At 54.1% G+C, this 27,536-nt stretch overlaps 1 protein-coding gene across 1 annotated transcript in view; it reads right to left on the bottom strand.

The window, feature by feature from the left end:
• Window positions 1–27,536, bottom strand: part of TBC1D8 (TBC1 domain family member 8) — a 107,590-nt gene that overhangs the window by 49,031 nt on the left and 31,023 nt on the right. The window contains 1 exon segment of the mRNA XM_079792245.1: window positions 4,418–4,528. Coding sequence (XP_079648371.1) covers window positions 4,418–4,528 — 111 coding nt within the window.

Below are 27,536 nucleotides of genomic sequence, written 5' to 3'. Positions count from 1 at the left end.
CCCCTGCGCTGCCCGCGCCCCCACCCTCTCCGGAACGCCCAGCGGCCAGCTCACTGCTCTGGGCTCTCAGATCTCAGCTGCACATTTGTTTTCTCCTTAGTTAAATGTCCTGGGCTTTTGCGACAATCAATGGACTTTAAAAAATAAAATAAAAACAACCCAAAAACTTGAAAAAGAAAAAGATTATCAGGCTGGATAAAAAAATCCAAACCCATCATGTGTTTCTTGGAAGAAAACACCGATTAGCCCAGCTGGTGTGCCTAAATGGTTGAGTGTCCACCTATGTACCAAGAGGTCACCGGTTCGGTTCGATCCTGGTCAGGGCAAATGCCCGGGTTGTATTTTTTGCACTTAATACCCAGGAGGGGACGTGTAGGAATTAGCTAATGGATGTTTATATCCCTCTATCCCTCTCCCTTCCTTTTTCTCCAAAATCAATAAAAACATAGCTAAATTACCCTTAAAAAAACAACAACACAGACATAAAGTAGAAATATGGAAAATTATACTTTGCAAACATTAACCAAAGACGTTGGCTTAACCATATCGATACGAGAGAAAGAAGAATCAAGGCAAAAGATTATTACTTGAGATACAGAGGGACATTGCCTAAGTATGAAATTTCATTTTGTCAACAAGATATAAAAATCCCAGCTTAAAAAAACAGATGCCTGTTTTACAACTTTTTCTACTGCTCACTGGTCCTGGTGGCTCAGCCCAAAGCTTTGCTCCCCCCGCCCCGGCCTGGGACAGGTCCCCTTGTGACCCCACGCAGGAGGGGTCCTGCCTGTGGCTGACCTCCCCACACATCACCCTCTGCTCTCACTGGCTGTCAGGCTCTGTCCTTGGCACGAGAGGGTCAGTGGCAAACACGGCTCTGAGAAATCTTGTATTGGGGGGAAGCAAGGAACAAAGGAAGCGACAGTGGTGACAAGTGGGGGGACTGAGCGTGAGAACAGAGGAATCGGCTGTGGGGTGTCCGGGCAGCCGCCTGAGCAGACGCCAGGGCACGCCCGGACACCCCCCTCTGGGCCTGCCACCCCGGCAGCCAGCGGGTGCCCAGCCTGGGAGTCCGGGCACGCAGGTTGGAAAATAATCACAAGAGCAATGTCGCCTCCTCCCCTTCCAGCCTCCGTCACCCACAGGTCGCTGCTGCCAAGGCCACTGTTCACCCAAGAAAGCCGTCCCGCTCTGGGCCTACGGGCATGCCAGCAGCCAACCGCGGAGCACACCCGTCACCCGGCGGCCACCTTCCTGCCCCTGCCCGTCCCGCGCTCAGGCCCTGCCGGTTTTGCTTTATCTGAGACGTGAAACCCTGGGCAGGGACCCTTTCTCAGTGCTCAAGACATAAACTTGAGTCAGTAACACCGCGTTACGATGCCCAAGTAACTCCCAGAAGGGGTCTACGTAGCTACATCCATCCCACAAGCCCTGGGCACGATACCCGCCCGCCTGCCCACCCTCTCTTCCCTGGCCAGAAGCTGGCCGACGGGACAGGCACCGCTTACTCAGGGCCTGCCGTGCTCAACACGCAGGAGGCAGCGAAGCACCTGCAGGCCTGCCTGGGCCGGGTCCAGGGATGACACTGCTGGGGCGCACGGAAGCGGCTGCAGGTCCAGGCAGGTGATTGAGAGGGAGAGGGAGAGGGGGAGGAAGAAAGAGAGGGAGAGGGAGAGGGAGAGGGAGAGAGAGAGGGGGAGGAAGAAAGAGAGGGAGAGGGAGAGAGGGAGAGGGAGAGAGAGAGGGAGAAAGAGAGAGAGAGGGAGAGAGAGAGGGGGAGGGGGAGAGGGAGAGAGGGAGAGGGAGAGGGAGAGAGGGAGAGAGGGAGGAAGAGAGGGAGAGGGAGAGGGAGAGGGGGAGGAAGAAAGAGAGGGAGAGGGAGAGAGGGAGAGGGAGAGAGAGAGGGAGAAAGAGAGAGAGAGGGAGAGAGAGAGGGGGAGAGGGAGAGGGAGAGAGGGAGAGGGAGAGGGAGAGGGAGAGGGAGAGGGAGAGGGAGAGGGGGAGGGGGAGGGGGAGAGGGAGAGGGAGAGGGAGAGGGAGAGGGAGAGAGGGAGGAAGAAAGAGAGGGAGAGGGAGAGAGGGAGGAAGAAAGAGAGGGAGAGGGAGAGGGGGAGGGAGAGGGAGAGGGAGGAAGAGAGGGAGAGGGAGAGGGAGAGGGGGAGGGGGAGAGAGATCATTCTAATCACACATCCCCTGATGCAGCACTTTTGTTCTGGTGCCCACGGGCCCTGCCTGTCTCGCTGTCCTGGTTCCTGCCCCCCTGTACCTGCCCCCCCCCCCCGTACTGCCCTCTCCAGGCTGCTGTCTGCCCTCCCGCGGCCGGCCCCCACACGAACGGACAGTGCTGACACCAAGCACAGGCTGGTGTGGGGCAGGCACGGGGACGGCGAGTGCCCTGGGACGGTTACGTGTTTGGACGTCCGTGTCAGGTTTAAATACTTTAAACATCAGAAACAAGTCGCCAAGAAAGGGTTGGATGAGCCAGCTGGCACAGCGACAGGGTGAGTGCCGTGTGCCACTGGGAATCGGTCACCCTGGCCGGCGTGCAGCGTCCTGGACAGAAAGGTGGCAGTTTGGGATCCCGGTCAGGGACATGCCCGGCTTGTGGGCTTGATCCCCAGTGGGGTGCGTGCAGGAGGCAGCTGATCAACGATTCTCTCTCATCAAGGATGTTTCTCTCTCTCTCTCTCCCTCTCCCTTCCTCTCTGAAATCAATAAAAAAGTATTTTTAAAATAAAAGACATAAGCCCTAACCGGTTTGGCTCAGTGGACAGAGCGTCGGCCTGAGGACTGAAGGGTCCCAGGTTCGATTCCGGTCAAGGGCATGGACCTTGGTTGAAGGCACATCCCCAGTAGGGGGTGTTCAAGAGGTGGCTGATCGATGTTTCTCTCTCATCGATGTTTCTGACTCTCTGTCCCTCTCCCTTCCTCTCTGTGGGAAATCAATAAAATATATTTAAAAACAAATAAATAATAAATAAATAGGGAACTGATCCAAACCCTGGTGGAAAGCACGTGGTCGGAACTGAAGAGGAACCGCAGTGTGAGGTCAACAGGACACTCAATGAGGAGGGAAGGGTGAGGACGCCTCAGCACGGGCAGTGCAGGCACAAGGGAAACAGTGTCAGAGGCCGCAGTCCAAGCTGGCAAAGCTGCCAAAGCCTCCCCTAGCCTTAGGCGAACCCTTCGGAAAGAAGCTCTTGTGCTAAAGAAACATTCATTCGAGTTAACGTTCCCTTGGCTTTGCAGTTTCCTTTCTTCACTGAAGTCGAGTGAAAACGTGGGCCTTTTATGAGGAACAGCACCGGCCCCCGCGCCCGCCGGCCTGAGGCTGCGAGGCCGCCCGGGACCAGGTGCGCAGGCGGCGCTGGCGGGCGAGGAGGCGGCAGAGCCCTCGTCTTTGTCCCGTTCACTGTTAACCGACGTCTGTACGCTGAGCGTGCGCCATTTTTACCATTTTGTGCCCAGACAGAGGGCCCGGCCAGCCCATACACCAGGGAGTCACAGTCTGATTCCCAGAGGGGGCCATCCCGGGGCGGGCAGGAGGCAGCTGGCCAACGATGCTCTCTCATCAAGGATGTTTCCATCCCCCTCGCCCTCTCCCTTCCTCTCTGAAATCAATAAAAACATATAAAAAATAAACTGAAAAACAAAACTAAGTAGACTGGAAAAAATAACACCCAAGGCATTCCCAGGGTTGGTACCGGGTGGCAGATATGGATGACACTCTTCTCCGTGTACTTTTCTGTATTCATCCCGGAATGCAAGCAATCCGAGATGGATGGAGAGCCGGCGGGGCTAGCAGAACGCCGAGCGGAAAGCAGGCCCACCGACTGTGCGTGCGCAGAGCGATTGGAACAGAAAGAGGGTCGGAGATGATCTTTTCCGTCCTCCTCCCTGTTTCAGTTCCGGAAGAGGAGCACGCATCACTGTGCAATGAAAAGACACGTCTGGGTTTTGGTTGTAGTAGAAGGGGCCGCTCGGACGTGAGGACGCCCCGCCCCAGGCCCTGGCCGGGGAGGCGGGCACAGGCGCCCCGTGGGCAGGATGGGAAGTGAGGCCTCACTACCACGCCGCAGCCCAGCGCCTCAGGGCCCGCAGGCCGCCGTGCACGCAGCCCCAGGCCCCAGCACAGGGGCAGGGCCCCAGCAGGCTGGTGGGAGGCAGAGGAAGCAGCAGAGCCCAGCAGCGGGCACCGCAGCCAGAGCGCAGCCCCGGAGCCGAGCGTCCCGCCAGCTGTCCACGCCGACCGCCTTCCCGTGCGTTTGATGCTGGAGAACCAGAACGGAGCTCAGAGAGGCAGGTGGGCGCGGGGCTGCCTTCCGGCCGCACCCCCGCTCAGGCCCTAGGCTCTGAGGGCCCCCATGGAACAGACTCACCCGCGGCCCGGCCCGGGGAACATCGGCCGGTCACTCACCGCTCGCGATCTGAGAGCAGACCTGGGAGCCGGGCACCTGGAACAGGATCCGGAACGGGGCCACCCGTGCGCTGGAGTCCAGCACCGCGTCCAGAGCGCCCACCAGGCGGCCTGCGAAGACAGAAAGGCGCCCTCTGAGCGGGACCAGCCAGCTGCGGGGTCGGCATTCAGGTAGGAGCCCGCCCCTGCCGCTGGTGCGGCCTCCCCGTGCGCCGGAGGTGGCAGGGCCATCCTGCTCACTGCGCATGCCCTGATTCAAGGATGCAGGTTCAAGCCCTGATTGACTAGATGATTACCCAAAGCCAGGGGTGGGCAAACTGCGGCTCGCGAGCCACATGCAGCTCTTTGGCCCCTTGAGTGTTTAGCAAAGGCCAGCTTAGGAGTACCCTAATCCTACCTAATAAAATGGTAATATGTAAATTACCATCACTCCGCTACGCCCACGATTGGGCCAGCAGGAGGCGCAGGGGGCGGGACTCGGGGTGGCCGGGGTAGCCGATTGGGCCAGTGGGACGCTGAGCTCACATCGCCAGCGGCGGCGCGAGCTCAGCGTCTGCGCCATGGCTGTGCTGCGGAACAGAAGGGGCCTCTGGGGCAGCGAGCTCACGTCCCGCCGCGGACCATCGAAAGCGGGGAGCTGGGTGCCTGTCTGCTCCGGCACCAGGCCTTTCGGAAGCCTTCGCCACGCCAGAGGCTTCTGAAAGGCCTGGTGCACCAGCGGACAGGCACCCAATTCCCCCGTGATCAAAAGCAAAAGCGTGCAGGGGACCCTACACATGCATGATTCAATCATGCACTGGGCCTCTAGTTAAGTTAATAACAATGCACCTACCTATATAGTTTAAGTTTAAAAAATTTGGCTCTCAAAAGAAATTTCAATCGTTGTACTGTTGATATTTGGCTCTGTTGACTAATAAGTTTTCCAACCACTGCCCAAAGCAACCGATCGAAGTTTCTCGTGTCAATGTTTCCTTCTTTCTTTCTCGCTCTCTCTCCCCTTTGCTCTCCCTAAAATCAATTTAAAAAGATGTCCTCGGGTGAGGAATAAATAAATAAAAAGTCAAAGCCCCTTTAACCTGCACACAGCTTTCAAAAGCCCTTAAGAATCTGCAATTCAGGAGCGAACCAGTAAGGAGGTAAAAACTGAGCAGCCTAAGGAATCCTACCTAATAAAAGAGTAATATGCAAATTGATCGCACCTTCGCTATGCCCAAGCCACGCCCACTAGCCAATCAGGGCAAGTATGCAAATTAACCCAACCAATATGGCGGTTAATTTGCATACATACCTGGGTTCAGGGAACCTCCTCAGCACCCAGGTCACTCCCAGCCAGCCATCAGGCAGAGGCTTTAGGCTTGGGGAAGTGCTGGGGGGATGACCCCTTCCCAAGCCTAAACCTGGGGAGGAGGTTTTAGGCTTAGGAAAGGGCAGAGCCTGAGATCGGAGATGGGGGGGGGGGCCCTTCCCAAGCCTAAACCTGGGGAGGAGGCTTTTGGCTTGGGAAGGGGCTGAGCTTGGGATCAGAGGGAAGGGGGGAAAATCAATGGAAACATATCCTCAGGTGAGGATAAAAAGAAAAATAAAGAAATGTCATATTCTATGAAAGACACATCTTGAAAATGCTTAAAGAAAGTTTTCATTTTTTTCATGGTGAAGGGACTGGAGTCCGTGTTGATGAAAATACCTGGGCGGCTGCGGTGACTGGCAGTGGCTGCAGCAGAGGGGTGATGGGGCGGGCGCCTTCCCCTGATCAGCCCGGTCGCCTCAAGCAGAGGGAAGCCAGACTGCGGCTTAGGTACACTCCCAATGGGGTGCGGGCTTAAGCCATCCATAGGGCATCCCCTGATGGCTCCCAGTATGTGACAGGGGGCAGGCTGGGCTGAGGGACCCCTCCCCAGTGCACGAATTTCATGCACCGGGCCCCTAGTAACTGTTATAAAAACCCACGCCCCTTCTTGCTTTCCCTGAAGCCATGGAATGGACAGAGGGAGGTGCTGCAGGCGGGGTGTGGCCGCGGAGGCGGGCAGCGAGGACGGCACCTGCGGGGGGAGCTGCGCAGCCGCAGGAGGACGGGCCAGATCTGCCGCCGAGTCGGGTTCTCAGCAGGAGAGCGGGAGAGGCGAACTGGGAAGAAGACTGGGGGTTGGACAGCAGGGGACATACTGGGCACAGAGGAGGCTCGCTCACTGTCATATAGCAGAAGTGTACAAAAAGAAATGTGAATAACATGTCATGAACATGTCTGTCATAAACATCTACTAGTAAACACATGTGTGTGTACATGTGCACAGGCAGAGTCCCCAGCTCCGTCAACTGCGCGGTATCAGGAAAATAAAGAAAAACTATGAACAACTTCATGCCCACAAATTTGATAACTTACATGAAATGGAATTGCCAAAATCCACACAGGAGAAATAAATCATTTGAATAAGCCTGTATCTATTAAAGAAATCGAGTCAATGAATAACCTGCCAAAAAGGAAAGCACCAGGTCCAGATGGTTCACTGGTGAATTCTACTCGGTGTTAAGGACTCATGAATATAATCTCCACAATCTCTTTAAAAAGAAAAGCAGAGGGACCATTTCCTACTTTGTTCAATAAGACTACCATTATCCTAATACCAAAACCAGATAAAGATATTACAATAAAGGAAAACTACAAACCAATATCAACCATGTAAAAATCCTCAACAAAATATTAGCAATGTGAATCCAGCAACATACAAAGTGAATTATACACCAGGAGCAATGGACTTACTCCAGGTGTGCAAGGCTGGTTCAATATCTGAAAATCAACCAATGTAATACACCACTTCAACAGGATAAAGAAGAAAAATCATATAACCACATCAATTCATGCAGAAAAAGCATTTGATAAAATCCAACATCTATACATACTTTTTAAAAAAACTCTCCAAAAACTAGGAATCAAGAACTTGTTTAACTTGACAAAGAACATCTACAAAGATCATATTTACTGATGAGAAGCTAAATGCTTTCGTGCTGAGATGAGGACCTCCCGTGGCTGAGTATTCGACACCATGTGAAATAAGACAAGAGGAGGACGCAAAGGGGCACGTATAGGGACGGAGGGAATGAAACTGTCTTTGTTCACAGACGACATGCTTGTCTTTTTTTGGGAAAATCCCAAAGAGCCAACAACAACAACAACAACAACAAGTTATGGAACTAATAAGCAAGTATAACAAGACTGCAGTACACGACATTAATATGACAGCTGCTTTCCTATATTTCAGCAACAAGCAACTGGAATTTGGGGGAAAATGTAAATACCACTGACAATAGCAAATGGTATTTTTAAAAAATTCATTTCAGAGAGGAAGGGAGAGGGAGAGAGAGACAGAAACATCAATTATGAGAGAGAATCATCGATCGGTTGCTCCTGAGCCTGCAACCCAGGCATGTGCCCGGACAGGGAATTGAACCCTGACCTCCTGGTTCATAGGTCGACGCTAGCTGGGTGCAGATGCTATTTTTATTAGGTGGAAATCTAACAAAAGATGAGTAGTATCTATATGCAGAAAATTACAAAACTCTGATTTTAAAAAACCAAAGATCTAAATAGATATTCCATATTTATGGAAGATTCAATAATGTTAAGATGCCAATTCATCCCATCTTGATTGATCTATAGATTCAATATGATCCCAATAAAAATTCCAGCAGCTATTTTATAGATGTTGACAAATTAATTCTAAGGTTTCTATAAAAAGGTCATTACCTAGAAGACCTGACACACTACTGAAGAAGAACCAAGTTGGAGAACCCACAGGACACAATTTCAAGATTTACTAGAAAGCTACAGCAATCAAGACAGTGTAGTATTGACAGGTCAATGGAACCGAATAGAGAGCCAGACACAGACCCATGCAAATCCAATCAACTGATCTTTGACAAAAGATCAAGGATAATTCAATGGAGAAGGATAAGTCTTTCAACAAATGGTTCTGGGACAACTGGACATCAATAAGCAAAACAAACAAACAAGCACAATTAAGACAAACAAACAAGCACAATTAAGACAATACCTAAATCTTTCACCAAAAAATTAGCTCTTAATGGATCACAGACCTAGTACAAAACCATAAAACTCATGGAAGAAAATATAGGAGAAACTCTAGATGACCTCGGGTTTGGTGATGACTTTCAGAGACAACACCAGAAACTATGGTTCTGCAGAAGACACGTAAGAGAACTAAGACCAGCCACCAACTGAGCAAAACTATTTGCAAACACATATCTGATAAAGAACTAGTATCCGAAATGTACAAAACATTATTAAAACTCAGTAATAAGAAAGCCAACAATCCAATCCTCTCTAATAAAATGGTAATATGCAAATTAACCATCACTCCGCTACATAAGCCATGCCCACCAGCCAAGCCACGCCCACCAGCCAATCAGGGCGAGTATGCAAATTAACCCCAATCCAAGATGGCTACAGCCACAGAGAGCAAGGTTTCCCAGGTAACAGAGTAAGCCAAGCTTTCCATAGCCGTTGCAGGCCTAAGCCTCCACTCAAGCTACAAAGTTTCAATTATAGAAGGTAAACAAATTCAAACAAATGGTAGCAGAATGGAGCTTGAGAGAGCAGGCCAGGGTTGCCGGCGGCAACAGGGGAAGCAAAGCTTTCCACACACCCTGGCCGGGCCCACCCGCTTAAGGCTACAAAGTTTCAATTATAGAAGGTGAATTAACTACCACAGAAATGGCTGCCGGAGCCCCAGGCTTGGCTCCGCTCCAGGCTACAAAGTTTCAATTGTAGAAGGAAAATAAATTCAGATACCAGGGCCTCCGCTTGCATTGCCAGGGGGCATGGCCTGCCTGCAAACCACCACAGGCCCCTCGCTCAGGCCGCCCCACACCCCAAGGGAACCCCCACCCTTATCTGTGACACCCTTCAGGGCAAACCAGCTGGCCCCCACCCATGCACCAGGCCTCTATCCTATCTAATAAAAGAGTAATATACAGATTGATCATCACTGCAACACACAATATAGCTTTCCCCATGTGGTCAAAGATCCTGCCCCCATGTGGACACAAGATGGCCACCACAAGATGGCCAGCAGGAGAGGGCAGTTGGGAGGCACCCAGCCTGCAAGGGAGGGCAGTTGTGAGGGACCAGGCCTGCAAGGGAGGGCAGTTGGAGGTGATCAACCCTGCAGGAGAGGGCAGTTAGGGGTGACCAGGCTGGTAGAGGAGGGAAGTTTGGGGCAAACAGGCTGGCAGGGGAGCAGTTAAGCATCAACCAAGCTGGCAGCGGAGTGGTTAGGGGGTGATCAGGCTGGCAGGCAGAAGCGGTTAGGGGCAATCAGGAAGGCAGGCAGGCAAGCAGTTGGGAGCCAGCAGTCCTGGATTGTGAGAGGGATGTCTGACTGCCCGTTTAGGCCCGATCCCACCAGGATCGGGCCTAAACGGGCAGTTGGACATCCCTCCAGGAGTCCCAGATTGGAGAGGGTACAGGCTGGGCTGAGGGACAACCCCCCGCTGTGCACTAATTTCGTGCACCGGGCTTCTAGTTAAAAATAAGCAGAAGAGGCCAGGAAGGGTGGCTCAGTTGGTTGTAGCGTCATCCATACACCCGAAGGTTGTAGGTTCAATTTTTGGTCAGGGCACACGCCTACGTGCGGGTTCCATCCCCAGGCGGGGCATGGACAGAAGGCTCCCATGGGTGTTTCTCTCTCTTTCTCTCCCTTCTTCTCTCTCTCAATTCAAGAAACATATCCTCAAGTGAGGATTTAAAAATTTAGGCAAAAGATCTGAACATAAACTTTAGACAGAAGACAGAGAGATAACAAAAAAGCATATACAAAGCTGCTGGACATTTTTCACTAGGGAATTGCACATTGAAACAGGATACTATTAGATACCCATTAGAAAGGCCAACCACCCCCCCCCCCAAAAAAAAAATCCAAAACTGACAATGTCAATTGCTATAGAAGATGTGAACATTAGGAACTCACTCATTGCTGATGGGATTGCAAATGCACAGGCACGCTAATATCCAGTTTGTTAACTTCTTGCTAAGCTAAACGCAGTCTTTTCATACCACTGGGTATTCGCCCCAATGATATGAAAACTTCCGTCCCCATAAAACCTGCACACAAATGTTTACGGAAGTTTTAATGTGTAATTGCCCTGAACTGGAAGCAAATGGAGTAGTTTCCATGATAAAAGATGTCAGCTATCAAGGCATGAAAAGACATCAGGGAATCTTAACTGCAGCTGCCCAGTGAAAGAAGCCCTCCTGAGAGGCTGCGCTCCGTGTGACTCCGTTCCTCTGGGGAAGGAAGAGGGAAAGTTACAGCCGGGGAGGAAGGCCAGTGGCTGCAGGAAGAGGGTGATCAGTCAAACCTGGGACATTTGGGTGGAGAAACGATTCTGTATGAAACTGTCATTGTGGGTATATGATGCCACGCATTCATCAAAATCCCACAAAGGTTTTCAGCATGAACGCTAATGTTTGCAAATTTTTAAAATATCATTTAGCAGGTTGAGGGATACCCAATTGAATGCAGAATATGGCCCCCAAATCTAAGTGTACTACAAATGCACGAAACCCAGGCGTGAAGGTGGAGGGGAAGGGTGTTGACTATTTAACTTTGGAGATGAGTGGAGTCTGTAGGAAAAAGATGAAACAAATATACATGAGTCCTGTACTCCCAGGTGTGGGCTGGCCACTCTGACGCTGCTACACAGACACAGACACAGACGTGAGCAATTAAGAGAAAGGATGGTGGAGGGTGAACCAGGTTTCTAACTGGAGTGAAGTTTACAGAAAAGCAAAGCAAAGAAGCAAGAATGATTTATACAGGGCTGCAGAGTAGAAAGATGTTGCACGGACATGCTCCCAGGAACAAGCTGGAATTACAACTGAAATACGGAAAGGCTTCCTGAATAATCAACGGAAAACTCACAGGAGAGAACCCTGATACCCAAGGACCGAAAGTGGAGACCACATAGAGACTGGTAGGAGGGGTGGAGGCACGAAAGGGCTGGCTGAGCACCCACAGATAGCAACTGAAGTCCCAGAGAGATATCTCAGCTAGTGGGGTGGGGGGTACCACTTCGAACTCTGGGATCTAATCCCCAAGCTGGGCTCTCCAGCAGAGAGAACAAAATCTGAGGAGGACACCCACATAACATCTACCTGTGAAAAGCAGCAGGGTGCTGTCTGCCAGGGCGTGGTAGCTTAAAGTTTGGGCACTCTCTTAAAGGGCCAATGCACAAAAATTCCCTGTGGAGCCACCCACCTTGTGCTCTGGCAGAGGAAGGGCAGAGTGGACTGGAGCTGTGAAAGCAGAACCCAGGATTGGGGACTCAGGGGTTAGAGCTCAGAAGGCAGGCACCCAATTTTCTGGGCTGAGTCATTCCCTCACACAGTGGAGGACATCTTTCCCACATAGACATCTGCCTTGCCTCAGGGGAAGACAGTTGGCACACCCTATTGGAAAACACTGTGCCCTGAGGCCAATTAAGAGATTAAAAGTAACAATTAGCCTCCAGGCAGAAGCAACTGCCCCACCCTGTTGGAAAAAAAATCTCACTATACCTCAGGACAATTGCCTGGGGGCAATTCAAGTCAGAATCCTATTAGTCTGTAGACAGGCGGTTTCTGGAGGTTTTGAGTCTTTGCCTGATCTAATTAGTCAGAAACAGCCTTTAACTGTCCTGCACTAGAGATTAGAGGTGTAGAGGATCTACTTAAAACATAGTCACAAGCCCAAACAGGCAACCACAATGGGGCAACAAAGAAACAACCCCCAGCCCTAACCAGTTTGGCTCAGTGAATAGAGTGTTGGCCTGTGGACTCAAGGGTCCCAGGTTCGATCCCAGTCAAGAGCATATACCTTGGTTGTTGGCACATCCCCAGTAGGGAGTGTGCAAGAGGCAGCTGAATCGATGTTTCTCTCTCATCGATGTTTCTAACTCTCTATCCCTCTCCCTTTCTTTCTGTAAAAATCAATAAAATATATTTTAAAAAGAAAAAAAAAGAAATAACCTCCAAATGAAAGAACAAGAGAATTATCCAGAAGAAGAGATAAATGAGGCAGAGATAAAAATTTTTATTTGAAACAGAGTTCAGAGTAATGATGTTAAAAATGCTCAACAGCATTACTATAAAAAGATATAGTAAGTATGAAAAAAGAACAGTCTGAGATAAAGAATGACATAATACAAATAAAGAACACATTGGAAGGAATACACAGATTAGGGGAAGCTGAGGATTGAATCAGTGAATTAGAAGACAGAGTTGAAAATATCACTCAATCAGAGAACCAAAAAGAATAATGACAGAAAACGTCCCTAACCGGGTAAAGGAGAAAGTCACACAAGTTTAGGAGGCACAGAGAACCCAAGCAAGAAGAACCCAAACAGACCCATGCCCAGACACATCATAATTAAAATGCCAAAATCTAAAGACAAAGAGAGAATCTTAAAGGCTGCAAGAGAAAAGCAAACTGTTACATACTAGGTGTACTGGTTAAAAATGCGGGTTTTTTTCAATAGATGGAGTTACACGTATGTTGACATATATGCGATTTATATGTATGCTATTTTGTTGTATTGACAACAAGCTCCAAAACTTCATATGTCAAATTTTCTAAAGGTGTTAACATCATAGGTATTTTTACCCTTAAAAATCTCAAATTTCATGCCAAAAAAAGAGCATTTGCAGGAAGTTTTAATTCATTATTTTGAAGAAATGCTGCTGAAAGTTATCTTATACTATGGGAAGCTTATGGTGAACATGCTTCATCTCTAGATACTCGTGAATACTGGTTTAAACGCTTTAAAAATGATGATTTCTATGTGAAAGACAAAGAACATCCAGGTCTATTTGAACCACGCTTTGATCATAAAACGACCAGAATGGGCCAGAAAACATGGCAAAGTAATTTTGCTTCATGATAACGCACTATCACACACTTCAAAACCAGTTAAAGACACGTTAAAAGATCTTGCCTGGGAAGTATTAACCACCTGCCGTATTCACCAGACCTTGCTCCTTCAGATTACTACTTGTTCCCATCGATGGCACATGCACTTGCTGAGCAGCACTTCAAAACATACGAAGAAGTGGAAAATTGGGTCTCTGAATGGTCTGCCTCAAAACAAGAAAAGTTCTATTGGGATGGTAGCCACAAATTACATGAAAGACGGGGGAAATGTATAGCTAAAGATGGACATTACTTTGAATAAAGCACTTTTGATGTTTCTCTTGAAATTATCCTGTTTTCTTTGATTACATAATCTGCATTATTAAATGGTACACCTAGCACAAAGGAGTTCCCATAAAACTGACACCTGATTTCTCATCAGAAACTCTACAGGCCAGAAGGGAATGGCATGAAGTACTCCTCAAGGTAACGGAAAGCAAGGATCTGAGACCAATATTACTATATCCAGCAAGGCTATCATTCAAAATATACAGTCAAATAAAGAGCTTCCCAGACCAAAAAAAAAAAGGCTAAAGGAATTCATCACCACCAAGCCTGCATTACAAGAAATGCTAATGGGATTGCTGTAAGGGATTGCTGAGAAGAAGAAACAGAGAGAGAAACCTAGCCATACAGAATTAAAATGGCTATAAATAAGTACCTCTCAATAATAATCCTAAATATAAATGGATTAAATGCTGCAATCAAAAGGCATAGGGTAGCTAAATGGATACAAAAACATGACCCAACTATATGCTGTCTACAAGAGACCCACCTCAGAACAAAAGACACACACAAGATGAGAGTGAAGGGATGGAAAATTTTTTTCCATGCAAATAGAAAAGTAAAACAAGCTGGGGTAGCAACACTCATAGCCAACAAAATAGATTTCAAAATGAAGGCCATCACAAGAGACAACAAAGGTCACTACATAATACTAAAGGGATCGATCCAACACGAGGATATAACCCTGGTAAACATATATACACCCAACACAGGAGCACCTACTTTAAAAATAACTCTCTAGTTCTTTAAGTTGTAGGGTTAAATAGTTTATTGCTGATTTTTCTTGTTTTTTGAGGTATTAGTGCTATGAACTTCCCTCTAAAGCACTGCTTTTGCTGTGTCCCAGAGATTTAAAAACTTCTAAATATATAAAAAACTTCTAGAGGACTTTAAGGGAGAGATTGACAACAATACAGTCATAGTAAGGGCTTTAACATCCCCTCTGACTTCACTGGACAGATTTCCAGGCAAAAACTTAACAAGGAAACAGACTCTAAAGGACACACTGGATCAGAAGGATTTAATTGACATTTATAGAACATTTCACCCCAATGCAGCAGAATATACGTTCTTCTCACGTGCACATGGAACATTCACAAAGACAGACCACATGTTAGGACACAAAACAAGTCTCCACAAGTTCAAGAAGATTGAAATCATATCAAACATCTTCTCAGATCACAGTGGAATGAAATTAGAAATCAACTACAGTAAAAACACCCAAAAACATTCAAACACATGGAGCTAAATAGCTTGTTATTAAACAATGAATGGGTTACCAGCAGGATCAAGAAGAAAATAAAAAAACTTCCTGGAAACATGAAAATGAACACACAACCCCAAATCTCTGGGACACAGCAAAGGCAGTGCTTAGAGGAAAGTTCATGGCACGAATACCTCAAAAAACAAGAAAAATCAGCAATAAACTAACCTACAACTTAAAGAACTAGAGAGTTATTTTTAAAGTAGCAGCTTAGCCCGGCCAGCGTGGCTCAGTGGATGAGCGTCGACCTAGGAACCAGGAGGTCAGAGTTCGATTCCCGGTCAGGGCACAGGCACGAGTTTCAGGCTAGACCCCCAGTGGGGGGCGTGCAGGGGTCAGCCGATCAACGATTCTCTCTCATCCTTGGTGTTTCTATCTCTCTCCCCCCCTCCCTTCCTCTCTGAAATCAATAAAAAAACAAAACAAACAAACAAAAACCAGCACAGAAGTCATTATGAGTAAGAGCAGGGAGAAGCATTTTTACAGATCATTTCACATAATTCAATACGTGCTGGTGTGGCTCCCTTAGGCTCCCCGGTGTTCAGTGCCGAGGACGCGGGAGGGTGCGGAGAGCCGGGGGCAGCAGCGCAATGGAGGGGTCCTGGACCTGGGTCTCCCGCCAGACAGGCAGTACCGGACCCACCGGCACACGGTCCCACACTCACGGGGACAGGGGCGGGACGGCAGCAGGGACAGGGGCGGGACGGCAGCAGGGACAGGGGGGGACGGGAGCAGGGACAGGGGGGACGGCAGCAGGGACAGGGGGGGACGGCAGCAGGGACAGGGGGGACGGCAGCAGGGACAGGGGGGACGGCAGCAGGGACAGGGGGGACGGCAGCAGGGACAGGGGCGGACGGCAGCAGGGACAGGGGGGACGGCAGCAGGGACAGGGGGGACGGCAGCAGGGACAGGGGGGACGGCAGCAGGGACAGGGGGGGACGGCAGCAGGGACAGGGGGGACGGCAGCAGGGACAGGGGGGACGGCAGCAGGGACAGGGGCCGGACGGCAGCAGGGACAGGGGTGGTGGGTCGGCAGCAGGGACAGGGGCGGGACGGCCGCAGGGACAGGGGGGGACGGCCGCAGGGACAGGGGGGACGGCAGCAGGGACAGGGGGGACGGCAGCAGGGACAGGGGCCGGACGGCAGCAGGGACAGGGGGGGACGGCAGCAGGGACAGGGGCCGGACGGCAGCAGGGACAGGGGGGGACGGCAGCAGGGACAGGGGCCGGACGGCAGCAGGGACAGGGGTGGGGACGGCCGCAGGGACAGGGGGGGACGGCCGCAGGGACAGGGGGGGACGGCAGCAGGGACAGGGGGGGACGGCAGCAGGGACAGGGGCGGCCGGACGGCAGCAGGGACAGGGGTGGGGACGGCAGCAGGGACAGGGGGGACGGCAGCAGGGACAGGGGGGGACGGCAGCAGGGACAGGGGCGGCCGGACGGCAGCAGGGACAGGGGTGGGGACGGCAGCAGGGACAGGGGGGACGGCAGCAGGGACAGGGGGGACGAGAGCAGGGACAGGGGGGGACGGCAGCAGGGACAGGGGCGGCCGGACGGCAGCAGGGACAGGGGTGGGGACGGCAGCAGGGACAGGGGGGACGGCAGCAGGGACAGGGGGGACGGCAGCAGGGACAGGGGGGACGGCAGCAGGGACAGGGGCCGGACGGCAGCAGGGACGGGGGGACGGCAGCAGGGACAGGGGGGACGGCAGCAGGGACAGGGGCGGCCGGACGGCAGCAGGGACAGGGGCGGGGACGGCAGCAGGGACAGGGGCGGCCGGACGGCAGCAGGGACAGGGACGGGACGGCAGCAGGGACAGGTGGGGACGGCAGCAGGGACAGGGGCGGGACGGCAGCAGGGACAGGGGGGACGGCAGCAGGGACAGGGACGGGACGGCAGCAGGGACAGGTGGGGACGGCAGCAGGGACAGGGGCGGGACGGCAGCAGGGACAGGTGGGGACGGCAGCAGGGACAGGGACGGGACGGCAGCAGGGACAGGTGGGGACGGCAGCAGGGACAGGGGGGGACGGCAGCAGGGACAGGGGCGGCCGGACGGCAGCAGGGACAGGGGGGGACGGCAGCAGGGACAGGTGAGGACGGCAGCAGGGACAGGGACGGGACGGCAGCAGGGACAGGTGGGGACGGCAGCAGGGACAGGGGCGGGACGGCAGCAGGGACAGGGGGGACGGCAGCAGGGACAGGGGCCGGACGGCAGCAGGGACAGGGGGGGACGGCAGCAGGGACAGGGGCCGGACGGCAGCAGGGACAGGGGTGGGGACGGTAGCAGGGACAGGGGCGGGACGGCCGCAGGGACAGGGGGGGACGGCAGCAGGGACAGGGGGGGACGGCAGCAGGGACAGGGGGGGACGGCAGCAGGGACAGGGGCCGGACGGCAGCAGGGACAGGGGTGGGGACGGCAGCAGGGACAGGGGCGGGACGGCCGCAGGGACAGGGGGGGACGGCAGCAGGGACAGGGGGGGGACGGCAGCAGGGACAGGGGGGGGACGGCGGCAGGGACAGGGGGGGACGGCAGCAGGGACTGGGGGGGACGGCAGCAGGGACAGGGACAGGACGGCAGCAGGGACAGGGACGGGACGGCAGCAGGGACTGGGGGGGACGGCAGCAGGGACAGGGGCGGGGACGGTGGAACTTGGTAGGATAGGAAGACGGCCTGCTGTGTTAGGTTTTTTAAACTGAACATTCTAATAGTCAGACCTCTCCGCACTGGGCTCCCAGAGTGAATGTGAGAATGACACTTCCTCACCCCGTTCCCTAAGCGACAAGTCACAAAGGTCCTCACTGTGAGCCGCACCTCCTTCCCGTCACTCCCTGAGCAGCCCTGACGGGCCAGCGGCTGCTTGGCTCAGGCCCATGGGGCGGATGCTGTCCTCGTTCCTGCCAAGCAGGGTGGCACAAAGCTCCAAGGGCGCGACGCAGGCTCCCGCCCGCACCCCACCCACCCCGCACCGCACCCTCCCACCTCCCACCCCCGCGGCTGCGGGACCAGAGCTGCCACGGAGGGCCGCCTGCTCCGCGGCTGCAGGATGTCAGTAGGAAATAAAGACGCACAGCGGCTGGGCCCTCCCCTTCCTGTCTGAGAGCCAGGCAGAGCGCGTTGCTGCAGGAAGGAAAGCGGAGCGTGTCCCCTCAGCAGGTACATTAGGGTGGTGACAGCAGGCGCCGGGCTGTCCACGTCTCAGCTACGGGTCAATTCCCCTGTTCACCCTTGAAACCTAAGACCCCCACCCCCTCCTCCTTTCTTCCAGGTGACATGAATACCCAGTGTTGCCGGCTGCCTTGGGATTTTCATGTTCCTGTGAATTCCCCGTGGGCAGGTCATAAAATGTACGTTTCTCATGTGACTCTGTCTCTGTTAAATGATTAGGTAGAAGCACCTAGAAGGTGGGAGAGAAAGTATTGTATTTTAGCCCTAAAACGATGAATGCTATTCTGGAAATTCCCGCATGGCCACCCACATGCCGGCCCCTGGCCAGGGAGGGCAGTGAGGTTCCAGTGCTGGCAGGGACGGTTCAAGGTTATCAAGGGGAAGACAGTGAGAGAAGAAAACAAGAATCAGCTAAAGAGCTCAGGTTTCAGATCTGACAGTCTTCACAGGAAGCCCACCGGCCAGGGCATCGCTGCCCAGCCCAGCACAGCCCAGGCCCCCGCCACAGCCTGACTTCCCGGCCTGCCCGTCGGCAACTCCGCTCCCACCCCGCCGGCTACTCTGCCTCCAGTTCTGCTCAGCTCTTCCCAGGCGCCCACGCTCACTGCGGATCTTCCATCAGAGAGCTGTACAGAACGACGTGGACAGCTCGCTGAGTGTGAGGGCAAGCGTACACCCAGAGGTCATCCCCACGATGCAGGCCTCACACATCGTCACACACAGTGCTGTAATAACACGGAACGTTTCCGTGACAACGGGATGCTGTGAACCACAGGCGCCCGGTGCACAGGGCTCCCGAGGGTCAATCTTGTACACCCAAAGCTTCCTGCCTTTTGACTGAGTGCCTCCCTACCCCCCCAGCCCCCCCCCCCCCCCACTCCACTCTCGCTGCCCTGGTGTGACCAGTTTAGTTTCATTATGTGAGTGGTGTCTCACAGTACTTGTTCTCCTGTGACCGGCTTATTTCACTTAACACAGTGTCCTCGAGGCTCACCCCTGCTGTCGCCACAGCAGGCTCCCCTTCCTTGTAAGGGGCTTCACCCACTTGAATCCCTAGCCTTCCTCCCGGTCCCAGCAACCCCTCACCACGAGGCCTGAAGAGCACATGGTGAAATCGAATCATTCTGACCCTGTTTTCCCCTTGCCGATGTCTGCAACTTCAAAAGAACCAAGATTATTTGGCAAAACGTTTCCCATCTCTAACTCTGTCGGTAAACGACCTGCCTTGTGTTGAACAGCTGGTACACCCCGTTCAAGATGGAATAACCTAGCACTTTTGATGGCCCATGTTTAACAAGCCCAACAGGCATTACCTGTACTCCCAGAATCACATTAAGAGAACCAGTTATAAAGAACTAGAAGCCCGGTGCACGAAATTCGTGCACGGAGGGGGGTTGTCCCTCAGCCCAGCTTGTACCCTCTCCAATCTGGGACTCCTGGAGGGATGTCCAACTGCCCATTTAAACGGGCAGTCGGACATCCCTCTCACAATCCAGGACTGCTGGCTCCCAACTGCTTGCCTGCCTGCCTTCCTGATTGCCCCTAACCACTTCTGCCTGCCAGCCTGATCACCCCCTAACCACTCTGCTGCCAGCCTGTTTGCCCCCAACTTCCCTCCTCTGCCAGCCTGGTCACCCCTAACTGCCCTCTCCTGCAGGGTTGATCACCTCCAACTGCCCTCCCTTGCAGGCCTGGTCCCTCACAACTGCCCTCCCTTGCAGGCCTGGTCCCTCACAACTGCCCTCCCTTGCAGGCTGGGTGCCTCCCAACTGCCCTCTCCTGCTGGCCATCTTGTGGTGGCCATCTTGTGTCCACATGGGGGCAGGATCTTTGACCACATGGGGGCAGCTATATTGTGTGTTGCAGTGATGATCAATCTGTATATTACTCTTTTATTAGATAGGATAGAGGCCTGGTGCAGTAGTGGGGGCCAGCTGGTTTGCCCTGAAGGGTGTCCCGGATCAGGGTGGGGTTCCCTTGGGGCGTGGGGTGGCCTGAGCGAGGGGCCTGTGGTGGTTTGCAGGCCAGCCACGCCCCCTGGCAACCCAAGAGGAGGCCCTGGTATCTGGAATTTATTTTCCTTCTACAATTGAAACTTTGTAGCCTGGGGCGGAGCCAAGCCTGCTGTTCCCTCCGGGGTGGCAGCCATTTCTGTGGCAGTTAATTCACCTTCTACAATTGAAACTTTGTAGCCTTAAGCGGGTGGGCCCGGCCAGGGTGTGCTTTAAAGCTTTGCTTCCCCTGTTGCCGCCGGCAACCCTGGCCTGCTCTCTCAAGCTCCATTCTGTTGCCATTTGTTTGAATTTGTTTACCTTCTATAATTGAAACTTTGTAGCTTGAGTGGAGGCTTAGGCCTGCAACAGCTATGGAAAGCTTGGCTTGCTATGTTACCTGGGAAACCTTGCTCTCTGTGGTTGTAGCCATCTTGGATGGGGTTAATTTGCATACTTGCCCTGATTGGCTGGTGGGCATGGTTTGGCTGGTGGGCGTGGCTTATGTAGCGGAGTGATGGTTAATTTGCATATTACCATTTTATTAGAGAGGATAACTTTCCCAGAAAAATCTTCCCTAAGAAAATAAGATCTAGTCTCAATTTGTCCTCTAAAGAAATCCGATGTTTTTCTTTATTACGAAATGAACACATTTCTGTTGTAGAAACATGAGGAAATACATAAAAGCACAAAGAAGAAAATGAAACTTTCCACTGAGCAATAACTTATGGCCTCCTTTCTAACTAGTCACAGATTTGGACTAGAGTTCCCACAATGGGGAAATTGAGAATTGAAGTTAAAAGCAAGACTGAACCTGAAGTTCAAAGAATTCTCCTTTTATGCCCCGTGGCAGCTGCAGAAAGGCTTCCAGACTCGTTCATCAACTCACCGCTGGTGGGTAAACCAGTTCGCTGGCCACATGTGATCAGAATGCAGCCTGCCGGCCGACAGCACCACACACAGCTGATGCCGGCACAGCCACCTCTCCCTGCACCCAGCAAACCACTCTTTTCCTTAACGGCCCCTACATCATCAGGGCAGGCAGTGGAGTTTGGGCGCACTCGAGGGTCACAGAAAACTACGTGGATGCCCTACAGCAGCAGTGCTGCTCAGCAGGGTGTAAACCACCGGGAGGACCAAGTTCAGAATGAAAGCCCGCCGGGTGGACGGCAGCTCCTCACCGCGAGAGCCCGGATCCTGAGGAACGGCCAACAGGCTGAGAAGGGATGAATGTGCATGTCCTCGGGCTCTCCAAGCTGCATGCACTTCAACACAGCAGCTCCTGAGCAATGTTCAAAACCACTTCACTCAAGACCTGCTGCATGCCAGGCACCCCTGGCCTCGAGAGCATGTGGGTACACCTGGAGAGAGCGTGCGGGTACCCCTGGCCTGGAGAGAGCGTGCGGGTACACCTGGAGAGAGCGTGCGGGTACACCTGGCCTGGAGAGAGTGTGCGGGTACACCTGGAGAGAGCGTGCGGGTACACCTGGCCTGGAGAGTGCGGGTACACCTGGAGAGAGCGTGCGGGTACACCTGGCCTGGAGAGAGCGTGCGGGTACACCTGGAGAGAGCGTGCGGGTACCCCTGGAGAGAGCGTGCGGGTACACCTGGAGAGAGCGTGCGGATACACCTGGAGAGAGCATGCGGGCACCCCTGGCCTGGAGAGAGCATGCGGGTACACCTGGAGAGAGCGTGCAGGTACACCTGGAGAGAGCGTTCGGGTACACCTGGAGAGAGCGTGCGGGTACACCTGGAGAGAGCGTGCGGGTACACCTGGAGAGAGCGTGCAGGTACACCTGGAGAGAGCGTGCGGGTACACCTGGAGAGAGCGTGCGGGTACACCTGGAGAGAGCATGCGGGTACCCCTGGCCTGGAGAGAGCGTGCGGGTACACCTGGAGAGAGCGTGCGGGTACCCCTGGAGAGAGCGTGCGGGTACACCTGGAGAGAGCGTGCGGATACACCTGGAGAGAGCATGCGGGCACCCCTGGCCTGGAGAGAGCATGCGGGTACACCTGGAGAGAGCGTGCAGGTACACCTGGAGAGAGCGTTCGGGTACACCTGGAGAGAGCGTGCGGGTACACCTGGAGAGAGCGTGCGGGTACACCTGGAGAGAGCGTGCAGGTACACCTGGAGAGAGCGTGCGGGTACACCTGGAGAGAGCGTGCGGGTACACCTGGAGAGAGCATGCGGGTACCCCTGGCCTGGAGAGAGCGTGCGGGTACACCTGGAGAGAGCATGCGGATACACCTGGAGAGAGCGTGCGGGTACACCTGGCCTGGAGAGAGCGTGCGGGTACACCTGGAGAGAGCGTGCGGGTACACCTGGAGAGAGCGTGTGGGTACACCTGGCCTGGAGAGAGCGTGCGGGTACACCTGGAGAGAGCATGCGGATACACCTGGAGAGAGCGTGCGGGTACACCTGGCCTGGAGAGAGCGTGCGGGTACACCTGGAGAGAGCGTGCGGGTACACCTGGCCTGGAGAGAGCGTGCGGGTACACCTGGAGAGAGCATGCGGGCACCCCTGGCCTGGAGAGAGCGTGCGGGTACACCTGGAGAGAGCATGCGGGTACACCTGGAGAGAGCGTGCGGGTACACCTGGCCTGGAGAGAGCGTGCGGGTACACCTGGGGAGAGCGTGCGGGTACACCTGGAGAGAGCGTGCGGGTACACCTGGCCTGGAGAGAGCGTGCGGGTACACCTGGAGAGAGCATGCGGGCACCAGTGGCCAGGAGAGAGCGTGCGGGTACACCTGGAGAGAGCATGCGGGCACCCCTGGCCTGGAGAGAGCGTGCGGGTACACCTGGAGAGAGCGTGCGGGTACACCTGGAGAGCGTGCGGGTACACCTGGAGAGAGCGTGCGGGTACCCCTGGAGAGAGCGTGCGGGTACACCTGGAGAGAGCGTGCGGGTACACCTGGCCTGGAGAGAGCGTGCGGGTACACCTGGAGAGAGCGTGCGGGTACACCTGGAGAGAGCGTTCGGGTACACCTGGAGAGAGCGTGCAGGTACACCTGGAGAGAGCGTGCGGGTACACCTGGAGAGACCGTTCGGGTACACCTGGAGAGAGCATGCGGGTACCCCTGGCCTGGAGAGAGCGTGCGGGTACACCTGGAGAGAGCATGCGGGTACACCTGGAGAGAGCGTGCGGGTACACCTGGAGAGAGCGTGCGGGTACACCTGGAGAGAGCGTGCGGGTACACCTGGCCTGGAGAGAGCGTGCGGGTACACCTGGAGAGAGCATGCGGGCACCCCTGGCCTAGAGAGAGCATGCGGGTACACCTGGAGAGAGCATGCGGGCACCCCTGGCCTGGAGAGAGCGTGCGGGTACACCTGGAGAGAGCGTGCGGGTACACCTGGAGAGCGTGCGGGTACACCTGGAGAGAGCGTGCGGGTACCCCTGGAGAGAGCGTGCGGGTACACCTGGAGAGAGCGTGCGGGTACACCTGGCCTGGAGAGAGCGTGCGGGTACACCTGGCCTGGAGAGAGCATGCGGGTACACCTGGAGAGAGCATGCGGGTACACCTGGAGAGAGCGTGCGGGTACCCCTGGAGAGAGCGTGCGGGTACACCTGGAGAGAGCGTGCGGATACACCTGGAGGGAGCGTGCGGGTACACCTGGCCTGGAGAGAGTGTGCGGGTACACCTGGAGGGAGCGTGCGGGTACACCTGGAGAGAGCATGCGGGTACACCTGGAGAGAGCGTGCGGGTACACCTGGAGAGAGCGTGCGGTACACCTGGCCTGGAGAGAGCGTGCGGGTACACCTGGAGAGAGCGTGCGGGTACACCTGGCCTGGAGAGTGCGGGTACACCTGGAGAGAGCGTGCGGTACACCTGGCCTGGAGAGAGCGTGCGGGTACACCTGGAGAGAGCGTGCGGGTACACCTGGAGAGAGCGTGTGGGTATCCCTGGCCTGGAGAGAGCGTGCGGGTACACCTGGAGAGAGTGTGCGGGTACACCTGGAGAGAGCGTGTGGGTATCCCTGGCCTGGAGAGAGCGTGCGGGTACACCTGGAGAGAGCATGAGGGTACACCTGGAGAGAGCGTGCGGGTACCCCTGGAGAGAGCGTGCGGGTACACCTGGAGAGAGCGTGCGGATACACCTGGAGGGAGCGTGCGGGTACACCTGGCCTGGAGAGAGTGTGCGGGTACACCTGGAGGGAGCGTGCGGGTACACCTGGAGAGAGCATGCGGGTACACCTGGAGAGAGCGTGCGGTACACCTGGCCTGGAGAGAGCATGCGGGTACACCTGGAGAGAGCGTGCGGGTACACCTGGCCTGGAGAGTGCGGGTACACCTGGAGAGAGCGTGCGGTACACCTGGCCTGGAGAGAGCGTGCGGGTACACCTGGAGAGAGTGTGCGGGTACACCTGGAGAGAGCGTGTGGGTATCCCTGGCCTGGAGAGAGCGTGCGGGTACACCTGGAGAGAGCGTGTGGGTACCCCTGGCCTGGAGAGAGCGTGTGGGTACACCTGGCCTGGAGGGAGCGTGCAGGTACACCTGGAGAGAGCGTGTGGGTACACCTGGCCTGGAGGGAGCATGCGGGTACACCTGGCCTGGAGGGAGTGTGCGGGTACACCTGGAGAGAGCGTGTGGGTACCCCTGGAGAGAGCGTGCGGGTACACCTGGCCTGGAGAGAGCGTGCGGGTACACCTGGCCTGGAGAGAGCGTGCGGGTACCCCTGGAGAGAGCGTGCGGGTACACCTGGAGAGAGCGTGCGGGTACCCCTGGAGAGAGCGTGCGGGTACACCTGGAGAGAGCGTGCGGATACACCTGGAGGGAGCGTGGGGGTACACCTGGCCTGGAGAGAGTGTGCGGGTACACCTGGAGGGAGCGTGCGGGTACACCTGGAGAGAGCGTGCGGGTACACCTGGAGGGAGCGTGCGGGTACACCTGGAGGGAGCGTGCGGGTACACCTGGAGGGAGCGTGCGGGTACACCTGGAGAGAGCGTGTGGGTGCACAAAAGGAAGCGCACGACTGTTTACAACATTTCACTACCTTTGCAATGAACCCTGTACTTCTGACTTTCATTTCACCCCTCTGTCGTTGGTAAGTCGTTTCTGGCACCAATTATATCTAATTTGCCACAACTAAATGGTGGCAACGGAATGTTACAACCTGCATGTATGAGGTGACACCAGTTCCCAACCCCGTGTACTTGGCTCCTGGCTTGCCCTTATCAAATCATTGTTTAAAATAAAACCAAGCCGAAACCGGTTTGGCTCAGTGGATAGAGCGTCGGTCTGCGGACTGAAAGGTCCCAGGTTCGATTCCGGTCAAGGGCATGTACATTGGTTGCGGGCACATCCCCGGTAGGGGGTGTGCAGGAGGCAGCTGGTCGATGTTTCTCTCTCATCGATGTTTCTAGCTCTCTATCCCTCTCCCTTCCTCTCTGTAAAAAATCAATAAAATATATAAAAAAAATAAAAAATAAAATAAAACCAAGAGTTTGGTTCCTAAGCTCACGGGAAGGAAACTGTTTCTCCACCTGCTACAGGGAACTGGGGAGTTTATTCACTGTGGAGTCTGATCTTGAAGTCCGATGACTCAAAGTCCGCCACCTGTCACATGCTGCCAGGGTGCTCGGCATGGATGGGCTACAGAGGCAAGTGTTCAGCAACCGCATCTCTCGCAGAGCTCAGTGGATTTCCTTGTTCTGCTTTGTTCTGCTGATCCCGCCACAGCCTGTACTGAAAGTACGCTCTGGGATGCTGGGCCTTTTCTTCCGAGGCGTCATAACGATGGAAATTCAGGAAAGCAGAGGAAGCTGGGGAGTAGCACCCGCTGGAGGGTGAGAACACGCCACCACCCAGAGCAGGGCCCACGCTCTGGAAGCAAGGCCCTGCGGTGACACCCACGCCAGGGGCTGCGGCGGAGACGTGGGAACCGTGGCCAGTCCCGCTTCACAGAGCCCGGTGTCATGCTCCGGTCCCAAACGCGTGGCTGTGGGAGCACAGCAGGGGGAGAGGGAGAGGACAAACAACGGTGCCCTAAGACCAGCACACACGGCACAGCGGGCACCCAACCGGCCTTCAGAAATCTTTCCTCCAAACCGGCTTCCCTGGGCACAGACCTTGGAGCTGGTGGTGAGAACTTAAGAAGAAAGAGTGTAGAAAATATTTATGGCAGAGGAGAAACCAAGATGGCAGCATAGGTAAACACCTGAACTAGCTGCCTCGCACAAGTTCAAAACTACAACTAAAAGACAAAACGGACATCATCCAGAACCACAGGAAGGCTGGCTGAGTGGAAATTCTACAACTAGAAGGGAAGAGAAAAGCACACTGAGACTCAGAGGAGCTGCAGGAGGCAGAGGTACAGAGGCGCGCGCATGCAGAGGGGGCTGGCAACTGAGTACACAGCTGGCTTTTTCAATCTGCAGGGAGACACAAGCTCCTGACTGCTCTGAACTCCAGTTCCAGGTGAGACTCTGGGGACCCAGACTCATACGGGGAGAAACTGGACTGTCTGGCAGCGGGCGGAACTCGAGGACGGCTTTCTCTCAGAGGTGCTTGCAGTGATTACCATGGGACACTAAGATCCAGGGGCCTCTTAGGGCAGGGCTGACGGGAAGCCATTGCTATTTGCTCCACCCTGAGACTCCACCCCATCCAAGCTGTGCACAGAGGCTTTTGCATATGAATGGCCTGGTCCTTTAAAATCTAAACTTACCTAACAAACTGCAGCTGAGTCAGTGAGACCCAGAACATCCAAAAGGAGGTCCAAGGCCCCACAGCAGCTTGTATTATTTCACAGCTGGGCCTCATCTGGGAACCTCAAACCCAAACAAAGAAGAGGAATCTGCTGGGTGGCCTCAGGCAGAGGCTAAATTAGCATCTCCTTGGAGATCCAAGAGCCAGTGTACCCAGGGGTCAGAGTAGGACCATCCAGATTACAACTCCTCAGGTCAAAAGGGACATACTCAGGGGGCAGACTCAGTGAGCACCAAAGCCCCACTGAAGCAAGTCTTGCTTCATAAGGCTGTCTCCAGCACAGAAGTTCTCCCAGCATAGACACAGCTAATCCTCACAGCCAATTGGCCTGGAGGTCAATTCCTACCAGTGATACCAACAACAATCAAGGCTTAACTACAACAAGACTGTACACACAGTCCACAAAGGGGTGCACCAAGAGTGTCCACCTCAGGTAACTGGGGAGGCTGAGCCACTGGGCCCTATAGGACACCTAGCACACAAAGCTACCCTACCAACTCAGGGAAGCAGTGAAAATGTGGAGACAAAGAAACAGATCACAAACGAAAGAAATGGAGGAAAACAAACGACTGGATATAGAGTTCAAAACTACGGTTACAAGGTTTTTCAAGAATTTTCTAGAAAAGGCTGATAAATTTAGCGAGACCCTCGAGGATATGAAAAAGGACCAACTAGAAATTAAGCATACACTGACTGAAATAAAGAATAATATACAGAGATCCAACAGAAGACTAGAGGATCACA

This window comes from Cnephaeus nilssonii (genome assembly GCF_951640355.1).
Source record: "Cnephaeus nilssonii genome assembly, chromosome: 15".
In the NCBI taxonomy this organism is placed as follows: domain Eukaryota; kingdom Metazoa; phylum Chordata; class Mammalia; order Chiroptera; family Vespertilionidae; genus Cnephaeus; species Cnephaeus nilssonii.
Note: the sequence above shows the minus strand (reverse complement) of the source record. Positions and strands in the feature narration are given on the sequence as shown.